The sequence below is a fragment of the Bombina bombina genome, chromosome 7, assembly GCF_027579735.1.
Source record: "Bombina bombina isolate aBomBom1 chromosome 7, aBomBom1.pri, whole genome shotgun sequence".
NCBI classification, from domain to species: Eukaryota; Metazoa; Chordata; class Amphibia; order Anura; family Bombinatoridae; genus Bombina; species Bombina bombina.
Genome location: NC_069505.1, coordinates 570,976,609 through 570,990,576, shown reverse-complemented (window position 1 = coordinate 570,990,576; position 13,968 = coordinate 570,976,609). Strand labels below are relative to the sequence as shown.

At 39.7% G+C, this 13,968-nt stretch overlaps 1 protein-coding gene across 1 annotated transcript in view; it reads right to left on the bottom strand.

Annotated features, from left to right (window-relative positions):
- Positions 1-8,051, bottom strand: part of LTB (lymphotoxin beta) — a 14,643-nt gene extending 6,592 nt beyond the window's left edge. Inside the window, exons 1-2 of the mRNA XM_053689156.1 lie at positions 7,882-8,051; positions 5,282-5,306 (exon numbers count right to left, since the gene is read on the bottom strand). Coding sequence (XP_053545131.1) covers positions 5,282-5,306; positions 7,882-8,001 — 145 coding nt within the window. The 5' untranslated portion in view covers positions 8,002-8,051. The remainder of the gene's footprint in view (positions 1-5,281; positions 5,307-7,881) is intronic.
- Between the last annotated feature and the right edge of the window lie 5,917 nt (positions 8,052-13,968).

Sequence of the window (13,968 nt, the reverse complement as noted above, 5' to 3'; positions counted from 1 at the left end):
ATATATATATGTGTATATATATTATATATATATATATATATATGTATATATATATATATATATATATATATATGTGTGTATATATATATATATACAGTATATATATATGTGTGTATATATATATATACAGTATATATATATAGAAGTTTGTTAGTGGTATATGCACTCTCACCATCAGACCGCAACTTGCCAGGGTGCTATAGCCAGGTATTTAGAAAATGAGGAGATGAAAGCACTCACTGGACTATGGACAGCAGTATCAAATAAAATATCCTTTATTGTGACGTTTCGGGACCAACAGCGTCCCTTCTTCTGACAAACAACAGGTGAAAAAAGCAAACATTTAAAGGCCCCTAAACCACTCCCCATAGTGTCCTACCAATCAAAATGTGCCATGTGCAAAGGAGAGTGAGCCGTGTGCAAAACCGGCAATGATCCTAGTGTTTAAGACTCAAATACACATTAACTTGGTGAAAAGTGTACATAGATTCATGCCTGTGTATATATAATATTATCTCTGTGTATGTGTGGTATTAATTTGTCATAAACCGTATCCGATCATATACATGCTCAATATTATCCGTAGTTCACTAATACTAATAGAAAGGAAAACAACATCTGATAGGCGGAGATCACACACCCCTGTTATGTGATAGGCTCAGCCGATATGTCTCACAAGCCCACGCCATTCAAAACACCGCAAGCCAACTGCGAGAGTACAACATGTAAACACCTGAGCTGATTGGCTGCATGTGACCTAGTAGACTCACTATCACGAGCGATGCCGGAACCGCTGCTCTGATGGTTGTCATAGTTCCCACAGTAAACAGGTCCCCCTGCTACGTAACAGGCCATATTCAATGACCCTACACACCTCTAAATGTCAGCGCTCCAAGTACTTATACCTCACAAATCACATGACATCAAAAAGGCATAATTCACAGTTCGAACAACACGCCGCGATCACCAATGCCTAATGTCGTGGTTGCTATGGTAACCCGAATATAGAACTCAAACCCCGAATTTGGCCGCGTAAAGTGCCAACAAGCCGTTACACACATAACATCACGATGGCATAGCTGACATCCACAACCGTCATCATCCTTATTAGCCTCCGCGGTTATTACGGTAGCCAATGTCAACCCCAATGTTGGCTGTCTATAATGCCAATTCAATACATGATGTGGCACTGTGATCCACTCTCAAAGCGGATGGCTAAGTTAATCTCGGGAAAAAGAGGGGCAAAAAGAACTGTATACGTTGTATACTTATAACATACATGTGTTCAGGTCCAGCAGGCCTATCGAATAGTGTATAAGATCTTTCCCAATTAGGTATCCAAACCTGAATAACCATCTATTCTTTTAATCCACAACAAGGCAAAAAAAGAAACAACAACCCATACCAATATAAAAAATTCTAATTTTCAAAGGAACCAAACGGAAACACCATGTGGCATAATCCAGTCAATCATCTGTCAAATAATGTTGCACAATTACCCCATTATAAAACCTCATACATCAAGAACAATAATATAAAATAGAAAAATAAATAAGGAAAATAAATAAAATGACAAAAATGATAATTCCACTCCATCATGTGGTATAAGAGGACCTATTAACCACCTGAATATCCAAAATATCTACCCAAATAGAATACCCTCTGTAGGGTCGACAAGGTTTAACCTACCCCCCATCAGGGGGCTTCATCTCAAAATGTGCAAAAGACCACGTCTCCCATAGTGAAAATAAAATAAAAATAAAAATAAAATAGAAATAAAACTGTGCACTAACACTTTGAGTCCAACCATATTGGCCAGAGTATACACATATTAATCTAAAATTAACCCAAACGCGACGTGTGGAATAAAATGCCAGTCAGTTCCGCCATACATTGACAACAAAAAATTGAGCATGTATAGAAAGCATACCAGTCACAGACATTACCAAAATATGGAAATGTGACAAGTGAAATAAGGCAAGATTAAAAACAAATAAAAACATAGCACACCTCATATATTTTGCTATAGTTCAAATTTAAATATCTAAACAAATGGAAATCATGGTACACCATACTTGGTACAATTAGGTGTTGTGGATTAAAAGAATAGATGGTTATTCAGGTTTGGATACCTAATTGGGAAAGATCTTATACACTATTCGATAGGCCTGCTGGACCTGAACACATGTATGTTATAAGTATACAACGTATACAGTTCTTTTTGCCCCTCTTTTTCCCGAGATTAACTTAGCCATCCGCTTTGAGAGTGGATCACAGTGCCACATCATGTATTGAATTGGCATTATAGACAGCCAACATTGGGGGTTGACATTGGCTACCGTAATAACCGCGGAGGCTAATAAGGATGATGACGGTTGTGGATGTCAGCTATGCCATCGTGATGTTATGTGTGTAACGGCTTGTTGGCACTTTACGCGGCCAAATTCGGGGTTTGAGTTCTATATTCGGGTTACCATAGCAACCGCGACATTAGGCATTGGTGATCGCGGAGTGTTGTTCGAACTGTGAATTATGCCTTTTTGATGTCATGTGATTTGTGAGGTATAAGTACTTGGAGCGCTGACATTTAGAGGTGTGTAGGGTCATTGAATATGGCCTGTTACGTAGCAGGGGGACCTGTTTACTGTGGGAACTATGACAACCATCAGAGCAGCGGCTCCGGCATCGCTCGTGATAGTGAGTCTACTAGGTCACATGCAGCCAATCAGCTCAGGCGTTTACATGTTGTACTCTCGCAGTTGGCTTGCGGTGTTTTGAATGGCGTGGGCTTGTGAGACATATCGGCTGAGCCTATCACATAACAGGGGTGTGTGATCTCCGCCTATCAGATGTTGTTTTCCTTTCTATTAGTATTAGTGAACTACGGATAATATTGAGCATGTATATGATCGGATACGGTTTATGACAAATTAATACCACACATACACAGAGATAATATTATATATACACAGGCATGAATCTATGTACACTTTTCACCAAGTTAATGTGTTATTTGAGTCTTAAACACTAGGATCATTGCCGGTTTTGCACACGGCTCACTCTCCTTTGCACATGGCACATTTTGATTGGTAGGACACTATGGGAGTGGTTTAGGGGCCTTTAAATGTTTGCTTTTTTCACCTGTTGTTTGTCAGAAGAAGGGACGCTGTTGGTCCCGAAACGTCACAATAAAGGATATTTTATTTGATACTGCTGTCCATAGTCCAGTGAGTGCTTTCATCTCCTCATTTTATATATATGCGTTTCGGGACGCTGTTGGTCCCGAAACGTCACAATAAAGGATATTTTATTTGATACTGCTGTCCATAGTCCAGTGAGTGCTTTCATCTCCTCATTTTATATATATGTATATATATATATATATATATATATATACAGTATATATATATATATATACAGTATATATATATATATATATATATATATATATATACAGTATATATATATATATATATATATGTATGTATATATATACTGTATATATATATTCTTCCCAAGACCTATTTCATTGGCACACCACTAGGATAGAAGTAAGCCAATTAAATAAATTGAAGCCAAATTAGCTTTTATTTTTTATGTTTGTTGCACAAATTATCTTTAAATCAATGTATGTTTAGTTATGCAATTACTTTGTGCACGCACTACATGGACAAAACTATGTCGACACCTCTACTAATTAATGAGTTCAGATGTTTCAGCCACACCCATTGCTAACAGGTGAATAAATTTCAGCAGATTGACATGAAATCTCCATAGACAAACATAGGCAGTACATTGAGTTATAATGAAGAGCCCAGTGACTTTAATTGTGGCACTGTTATAGGATGCCACCTTTGCCACAAGTAATTTCATGCCCTTCTAGATCTACCCCGGTTGACTGTAAGTGCTATTATTGTCATATGGTAGTGTCTAAGAGCGACAACAGCCCAACCACAAAGTGGTAAACCATGCAAATTCACAGAGCGGGACTGGCGAGTGTGGAAGCACAGAGGGCGTAAAAATCGCCTATCATCTGTAGGATCACTACAGAGTTCCAGACTGCCTCTCGAAGCAGCATCAGCACAAGAACTGTGCGTCTGGAGCTTCATGAAATGTGTTTCAATAGCAAAGCAGCTGTGCACAAGCCTAACATCAAAATTAGTAATGCCAAGTGTTGACTGGAGTGGTGTAAAACCCTCCACCACTGGACTCTGGAGCAGTAGAAATATGTTCTCTGGATGATGAATCACGCTTCACTATCTGGCAGTCTGATAGAAGAATCTGGATGTGGCAGATGCAAGGAGAACGCTACCTACAATTAAGTGGAGGAAGTATAATGGGGTGTTTTTTTCAGGGTTTGAACTTGGCCCCTTAGTTCCAGTAAACAGTCATCATAATGCTATAGGATGCAAAGACATTTTTAACAATTGGATGCGTCCAACTTTGTGGCAACAGTTTGGGGAAGACTCTTTCCTGTTCCATAAAAAAAAAAAGAGAGAGAAACGCTCAACCTGGGAATGAACAATAGCATAATAGCTTGTTCTATGGCTAGTTACCACCCAAGAAGCAGCCTCTTTTTGCTCAACATGTGACTTTCTTTCCTGTTCCAGTCTTACTGTACCCCTGTTCACAAAGTGAGGTCCATGAAGACATGTTTTGAGGAGATTGAGTGGAGGAAAATCGAATGGCCTGCAAACAGCCCTGACCTCAACCCCACTGACTACCTTTGGGATGAGTTGGAATAATGATTGTAAGCCAGACCTTCTCAAACAACATCAGTGCATACCCTCACAAATACTCTATTGTCTGAATTCACAAATTACCACAAACACACTCCAGTATCCTGTGAAAAGCATTCCCAGAAGAGTTGTGATTGCTATAGTCACAAGGAGGGGGGGGGACTCAATATTAATACCCATGGTAGATGTCCAACAAGGTCATACAGGTGTGATGATGATGATAAGGTGTCCAAATGCCTTTGGCCATATAGAATATATACACACACACACCTAGATGATAGATAGATAGATTTACAGTCCTAAGCAATGCATGATATTATAAAGTTATAAAGAGAGAGATTAGCTAGCTTTTAGCTGACACGTGGAATGAAGGGCAGATCTTCTGAAAATGTATATTCTAGATGTCATGTGATACCATTATTTGTTTCAGATGCTTTCTGAGCTATACCTTACTACATCAATACAATGACAAATTTCAGAGGATATGAGTCACTACCACAAACCCACTTATTATGATAAACTAGTTATTATCAGTACATTACCTTCCTGACGATGTCTTCCCCCAACCTGTAATGGAACACACAGAGACATATAAATATATGGTACTTAAAGGGGCACTCAGGTCAAAATTAAAATTTTATGATTTAAATAGAGCAGCAATTTTTAACAACTTTCCAATTTACTTCTATTAACAACATTTGCACAGTGTTTTTATAGTTACACTATTTGAGTCACCAGCTCCTACTGAGCATGTGCAAGAATTCACAGAATATATGTATATGCATTTGTGATTGGCTGATTGTTGTGGAAATAGACATAACTACTACTCATTTGAAGTTCAGACTAAGTGCTATTGCATTGTCTTTTTATCATGCATTTGTTGTTTATGCACATCTACTGTATTTACTGGTCCTTTAAGAATATTTTGTATTTAGGCTTCTCCCGTCTCACATTGCCCAAGCAGGACGCCACAGTATATTGTGTCTTACTGGTGATCTGCATGTTTTAGATAACTCCAATCTAGTCTGTACTGTCTTATATGTCTATTATTTATCTATCTATCTATATCTATATATTTGTCTATTTCTCTATCATTTATCTATCTATGTATCTATCTGTCTGCCTGTCTATCAATCTATATCTATATATTTGTCTATCTATCTATCTATCTGTCTATCTATCTATCTATCTACCTATCTATGTACCTATCTATCTATCTATGTATATATCTATCTATCTATCATTTATCTATCTATCTGTCTGTATGCCTGTCTATCTATCAATCAATATATATATATATATATATATATATATATATATATATATATATATATATATATATATATATATATATATATATATATATAAAATCTATCTATGTATCTATCTATATATCTGTCTGTCTGCCTGCCTGTCTATCAATCAATCTATCTATCTTTTTATCTATCTATCTATATATATATTTATATATAGCTATTATAATCTATCTTTCTTTTAATCTATCTATATATAATCTATCTAGATATTATCAATCTATTATCTATCTATCATATATCTATCTATCTATTATCTATCTATATCTGCCTGACTATGTGACTCATATTTTGTCATCACATCTACCCCCAACTAGTCCTCACTAACATTCCTCTCCCTTATTATGCCATCCTGTTTCACCACTCACCGCTCTATACATTTTTATTCTGTAAATATCCACATCCAAATAAAAATCTTGTAATTAATTTATTTAATTTTTTAATTAAATAAATGACTATATTATTAAAAACATCACATTGTTCACAGTAAATGTATGAATACAGATAAAAATCTGCTGTTTATACTTTAGCCGGCACCCTGGATGATGTGACTTAAAATGAGAGTGAACCTCTATATATTACAGGCTATATATCATTTATTTATATAAAGCTATTCCACATATCCACGTCTTTATCTAACATTTACAAACACTCATTCCGTTCTGCCCTTCAGTGCTGTAGGTCTCCTAACGTCCCATCTCCCTCCCCTTTGTTCACTCACGCACCATGCGCTGGGTCTCTGGATGCTGATAATTACTCTCAGTTTCTGTGATTTCCCTTTCTTTTGTTTCACTTCCTCTGGTCCTATTCTACTCTCATCATTGTCATCCTCTGTTCTCTCTTTTCCTCCATTTCTCTCTCCCTTTCTCTCTTTCAATCTCCCTCTCTTTCTACTTTTTCTCTCCCCATCTCCTCTTTCTTTCCCACACTCTATCTCTCTCTCTATCTATTCTCCCCTCACCTTTCTCTCTCAAGAACTCTCTCCTCTCTATCCCACACACCATCTCCCTCTCTACTTCTTCTCTCCCCCTCTCCTCTTTCTTTCCCACACTCTATCTCTCTCTCTATCTATTCTCCCCTCACCTTTCTCTCTCAAGAACTCTCTCCTCTCTATCCCACCCACCATCTCCTCTCTACTTCTTCTCTCCCCCTCTCCTCTTTCTTTCCCACACTCTGTATCTCTCTCTATCTATTCTCCCCCTCACCTTCTCTCTCAAGAACTCTCTCCTCTCTATCCCACACACCATCTCCCTCTCTACTTCTTCTCTCCCCCTCTTCTCTCTCATTCTCTCCAACACTCTATTTCCCTCTCTATCTTTCCTCCCCTCACCTCTCTCTCTCTCTCTCTCTCTCTCAAGAACTCTCGCCTCTCTATCACACTCACTATCTCCCTCTCTCACCCACTTTCATTATCTCTCATTCTCTATCTCCATTCTTTTTATTCTTTTACTATCTCTCTCTCTTCTCTCTCATTATATCCTCCTCTCTCTATCTTCTCCCTCCCTCTCTCTTTCTCTAAATCGCCCTCTTTGTCTTCCTCTCATCTCTTTCACTGCCCTCTCTTTGTATCTCTCTTTCTCTATTTGTCTATCCAATTGTTTCCTCTCTTTATCTCTCATCCTCTCTTTCTGCCATGATTGTCTCTTCTCTCTCTAACTCTGTATCACTTTATCTCTTCTCTCTCTAACTCTGTATCTCTTTACCTCTTCTCTCTCACACTTCTCTGCATTTCTCCCTATTTGCTTCTTCTTATATCATAACTTTCCATCCCTCTTTGCCTCCGGCTTGTATACCACTGTACCCCCCTCCCTCTCCCCCCCCCCTCGCACCTGTGTGTCCTTCTTTCCTCTTGCCTCAGTGACAGACGCTAGCAAGGCCACAATGAGCGTGATAACAGCCAGCTGCATCTTCAGGCTCTCTCGCATTCCTTGCCCAGTACATCCAGACATGATATGCTGTGCAGGGGTAAAAGTTCTTGGTCTTATACAGAGAGATTAGGGGCTCCCCCACCACCGCATCCTGTTTAGGGAACTACCTGTGAAAGTATTGAAAGAGGAAGTGACGAGGAATGAAACGGCTTATACTCAGGACCACAAAGAGAGGGGGAGGACCCGCTGCCACCAACGCTGGGCAATAACCTGAGAAAAAAAAAACATTTTCTAGACTCACTAAGAATGTAATGTTTTCTAGAAAATCTCTCCAGTTCCTATGCAGCTGATTCAGTAAGATGTGGAGATCTCTTTCACCATTTAATGAATCAGCTCCATAGGATAAAGGGAATAGTAAAGATGTGAATGCCCCTGCACGGATAAGTTAGTGAATGTTTAGTGAATCTAGATATGTGGCGCAGTAAAGAGGAAATCAGAAGGAGGAAGTTTTGGTCCAAAATAATACAGAGAGGGAATTATGAACTGAGATTAAAGGGACATGAAAATTAAAATTAAACTCATGATTCAGACAGAGCATGTTATTTTAAACAACTTTCTAATTTACTTCTACTATCTAATTTGCTTTGTTGGAAAGCATACCTAGGTAGACCCGCTCTCTGTCTCTCTGTACTGTGTTTCTGTATGCATATGTGTGTGTGTGTGTGTATATATATATATATATATTTTCTTTAATTGGTGTGCTATAAAGTTTGATTGATATTTGAAGTGATATATTCATCCCATTTGCACCACCCAAATGTAAACCTTGTTTCAGCAGTGTCTTACGTAGGGAGAGGTCTCACCCACACTCTACGTCAGCAGCGATGTGCGCTTCTGATTGAAATTACTCTGTGCATGCCCAAATCCCTGTAATCTCCCACGATTGTAATCAATGAATCACGAGATTCATTGTTTAAATTGTGGAGCAGTTTCAATGTGGATCATTTACGCATGCGCACTCCCTTTCGTTGTTTTTTTTTCAGCATGAAATACATATCATTTGGAGAGTCTTCTAATTGGACAGCCAGAAAAATCATTACTAAAAAAAGTGCACTTTGGAGTGAGGGATAAAAAATCGCAATAGAATGCAGAGGTATTTAGAGCAATTACAACATATACACTGCACATAATAGCAGGAAGATGAATGAAGGTTGTGTTAATTATGAACAAAGAATTGATTGCTGCATTGAGATGGATAAAAGTTTACTATCACTTTAAGGTAGAAAGGAGCAATCCAAATTCCCAAGGCTGCAGCACTCCCTGCAGATAGGAGCAGACTGGCCTATCACAGGGACCAAGCTCACTGACTGGCTAGAAACAGATTGTTTAAACACGTTTTCCACATACAAAGTAACATTTGGAACATCAATTCATTATAAAGAGCAAATCAGTTTGATAGAATATTTTACAGGGAAGTTCAGTAATTTAAACTAGACGTGCATTTCATTTCGGCCGAATTCCATTTTCGGCCAAATTTTGGCCAATTCGGAGATTCGAATGCATCCGAATTTCCAAATTGACACCATAACTAAAATCCCTAAAAAATCAGAAATTGAATAAATCAGTTTCCGAATTTTCGGATTCCGTTATTACATATTCTGAATTTTTCATTGTTATAATCTAAACCGCAGTTCCCTGACATCACTGACACTAACTAAATCACTAACTAAACCTATTAACCCCTAAACCGCCATTCCCCGACATCACCGACACTAACTAAACCTATTAACCCCTAAACAGCCGTTCCCCAACATTGCCGACACCAACTAAATCACTAAATAAAGCTATTAACCCCTAAACTGCCATTCCCCAACATCTCCGACACTAACTAAACCTATTAACCCCTAAACCGCAGTTCCCCGACATAACCAACACTAACTAAACCTATTAACCTCTAAACCGCCGTTCCCAAAACATTGCCAACACTAAGGCCTATTAACCCCTAAACCGGCGGCCCCCACATCGCAACAACCTAAATTAAACTATATTAACTCCTAAACCTAACACCCCCTAATTTTAACATAATTAGAATAGACCTAAATTAAAGTTACAATTATTAACTAACTACCTATTTCAAAATAAATACAAACTTACCTGTGAAATAAAAATAAAACCTAAGCTAGCTACATTATAACTATTTACTAACTACCTCGTTAAAATAAATACAAACTTACCTGTGAAATATAAATAAAACCTAAGCTTACACTAATAAAACCTAACATTACTAAAATAGTAAAAACGGCAATGTCGGGGGACTGCAGTTTAGGGGGTTAATAGGATTAGTTTAGTGTCAGCGATGTCGGGGAACTGCGGTTTAGGGGTTAATAGGTTAGGTAGTGTTGGTGATGGGGGGGGCAGCGGTTTAGGGGTTATTAGTTAAATTATATATTTAACTAATGAAAACGAAACAAAATAAATTTTTTAGCGTTGCACATGTCTAATATAATCTAAGCAGCAGTAACATATTCTGCTCCTCTGCTATGCTTTTCTCACTCTGGGCCATATTATGAGTGACGTGTTAACTGTTACGAGTAAGCAATAAGGGGATTATCGTGGCTGTTTGCACGCATCGGGTTTTCCGTACAACCCCAATTCCGAAAAAGTTGGGACAGTATGGAAAATGCAAAAAAAAAAAGAGTCATTTAAAAATTCACCCTGTACTATATTGAAAACACATAATTAACACACTATTTGATATTTTACTTTGTGAATTTAATGTATTTTTGAATATACACTCATTTCAAATCTGATTACTTGCAACACGTTCAAAAAAGTTGACTGTTTACCACTGTGCAACATCACCTTTTCTTTTAATAACACGTATTAAGCGTTTGGGCACTGAAGACACCAGTTGGTTAAGTTTAGCAAGCAGAATTTTTTTCCATTCATCCATTATGCATGTCTTCAGCTGCGCAAACTGTACGGGGGCCTTCACTGCCTTATTTTGCGCTTCATAATGCAAAACAAATTCTCAATCGGAGACAGGTCAGAACTGCAGGCAGGCCATGCTAGCACCCGCACTCTCTGCTTACGCAACCATGCGCTTGTAATCCGGGTAGAATGTGGTCCTGCTGGAAAATGCATGGACGTCCCTGGAAAAGATGACGTCTGGATGGCAGCATATGTTTCTCCAAAATGTATACATATCTTTCTGCATTAATGGTGCCCTCACAGATGTGCAAGTTACCCATGCCTTGTGCACTGACACACCCCATATCATGACAGACGCTGGCTTTTGGACCTGACTCTAATAACATCTTGGGTGGTCCTTTTCCTCTTTGGCCCAGAGAACACGACAAAAACTATTTTAAATGTTGACTCGTCAGACCACAAAACACGATTCCACTGTGCTACTGTCCATCTCAGATAATACTGAGCACAGAGAAGTTGGCAGGGCTTCTGGACAGTGTTAATGTATGGATTCTGCTTTACATAGTAAACCCTTAACTTGCTTCTGTGGATGCAGTGGCGAATGGTGTTGACTGACAAAGGTTTACAAAGTATTACCGAGCCCATGTCAGGATATCCATTACAGACTCATGCAGGTTTTTGAGACAATGACGTCTGAGGGATCGGAGATCATGAGCATTAAGAAGTGGTTGTCAGTCTTGCCCTTTATGCACAGAGATTTGACCGGATTCCTTGATTTGTTTAATTATATTGTGCATTGCAGAAGGTGAAATGCCCAAAATCCTACCGATTTGTCTTTGGGGAATGTTGTTCTCCAAGTCTTGGATTATTCGCTGACGCATCTATTGTCAGATTGGCGAGCCTAGACCCATCCTTGTTCTTGAAGGATAAGGCCTTTTTTGAAGGCTGCTTATATACTATGATTACACGATTGCCTCACCTGTTTCATATCACCTTCTTATTTCAACATGCCACATCGCTATTAGTCCTAAATTACAGTTATCAGATTTGAAGAATGAGTGTATATTTTCAAAAATACATGTAAAACATCAAATAATGTGTTAATAATGTGTTTTTAATATAGTACAGGGTGAATTGCATTTTCCTTACTGTCCAAAGTTTTTCGGAATTGGGGTTGTATTACAAGTTGAAAGTAAACGTGATTATTTAAGCGCAACCGCGATTTACACTAGAATTATTAGCGTGTCCTCAAAACTCATCAAAAATGCATTACAAAGTACATTTACATTCATAATAACACCATCTAATAAAAAAAAAAATTTTTAAATTACACACAAGTTGTAAAGGGTAAAGATGTATATGTATTTTTATATAAATATATATATATATATATATATATATATATATACTAGTCCTAAAGCCCTTGTACACGGGCCATTTTTTGTAGTACAGCGGTCCCACCCTTTGCTCTCTCTCTGCCCCCTCTCCTTTGCTCTCTCTCTGCCCCCTCTCCTTTGCTCTTTCTCCCCCCTCTCTTTTGCTCTCTCTCCCCCCCCCTCTCTTTTGCGCTCTCTCTGTCTCCCCCTCTCTTTTGCTCTCTTTCTATTCTCCCCCTCTATTTTCTCTCTCCCCCCTCTCTTTTGCTCTCTCTCACCTCTCTTTTGCTCTCTTTCTTTCTCTCACCTCTCTTTTGCTCTCATTCTCTCTCTCCCCCTCTATTTTGCTCTCTTTCTCTCCCCCCCCTCTCTTTTGCTCTCTCTCCCCCCATTTTGGCTCTCTCCCCCCTCTTTTGCTCTATTTACCCCTCTTGTTTGCTCTCTCTCTCTCCCCTCTCGTTTGCGCTCTCTCCCCTTTTGTTTGCTCTCTCTCCCCTCTCGTTTGCTCTCTCTCCCCTCTTTTGCTCTCTCTCCCCTCTTTTGCTCTTTCTCCCCTCTCTTTTGCTCTCTCTATTAACTCTTTTTCTCTCTCCCCCCCTCTTTTGCTCTCTCCCCTCTCTTTTGTTCTCTCTCCCCTCTCTTTTGCTCTATCTCCCCCCTCTCTTTTGCTCTCTCCCCCCTTCTCTTTTGCTGTCTCTCCCCCCTCTCTTTTGCTCTCTCTCCCCCCCTCTCTTTTGCTCTCTCTCCCCCCTCTCTTTTGCTCTCTCTCCCCCTTCTCTTTTACTCTCTTTCTATCCCCCCTCTCTTTTGCTCTCTCTCCCCCCTCTCTTTTGCTCTCTCTCCCCCTCTCATTTGCGCTCTCTCTCCTCTTTTGTGTGCTCTCTCTCCCCTCTTGTTTGCTCTCTCCCCTCTTTTGCTCTCTCCCTCTCTTTTGCTCTCTCTCCCCCCTCTTTTGCTCTCTCTCCCCCTCTTTTGCTCTCTCTCCCCCATCTTTTGCTCTCCCCCCCCTCTTTTGCTCTCTCATCCCTCTCTTTTGCTCTCTCTCCCCCCTCTCTTTTGCTCTCTCTCCCCCCTCTCGGGTTAGCGAACGAGAAATTTTTTTTACTTTCAACTCATAATACAAGCGCAACCCGACGCCTTTGCTCTTTCTCCCACCTCTCTTTTGATCTCTCTCTCTGCCCCCTCTTATGCTCTCTCTCTCTCCCCCTCTCTTTTGCGCTCTCTCTGTCTCCCCCTCTCTTTTGCTCTCTTTCTCTCTACCCCTCTCTTTTCTCTCTACCCCCTCTTTTGCTCTCTCTCACCTCTCTTTTACTCTCTTTCTTTCTCTTACCTCTCTTTTGCTCTCATTCTCTATCCCCACTCTCTTTTACTCTCTTTCTCTCCCCCCCTCTCTTTTGCTCTCTCTCCCCTCTTTTTGGCTCTCTCCCCCCTCTTTTGCTCTATCTCCCCCCTCTCGTTTGCTCTCTCTCTCTCCTCTCTCGTTTACGCTCTCTCCCCTTTTGTTTGCTCTCTCTCCCCTCTTGTTTGCTCTCTCTCCCCTCTTGTTTGCTCTCTCTCTCCCCTCTTTTGCTCTCTCTCTTTCTCCCCTCTTTTGCTCTTTCTCCCCTTCTCTTTTGCTCTCTCTTCCCCCTCTTTTGCTCTCTCCCCCCTCTTTTGCTCTCTCCCCCTCTCTTTTGCTCTATCTCCCCCCCTCTCTTTTGCTCTCTCTCCCCCCTCTCTTTTGCTCTCTCTCTGCCCCCTC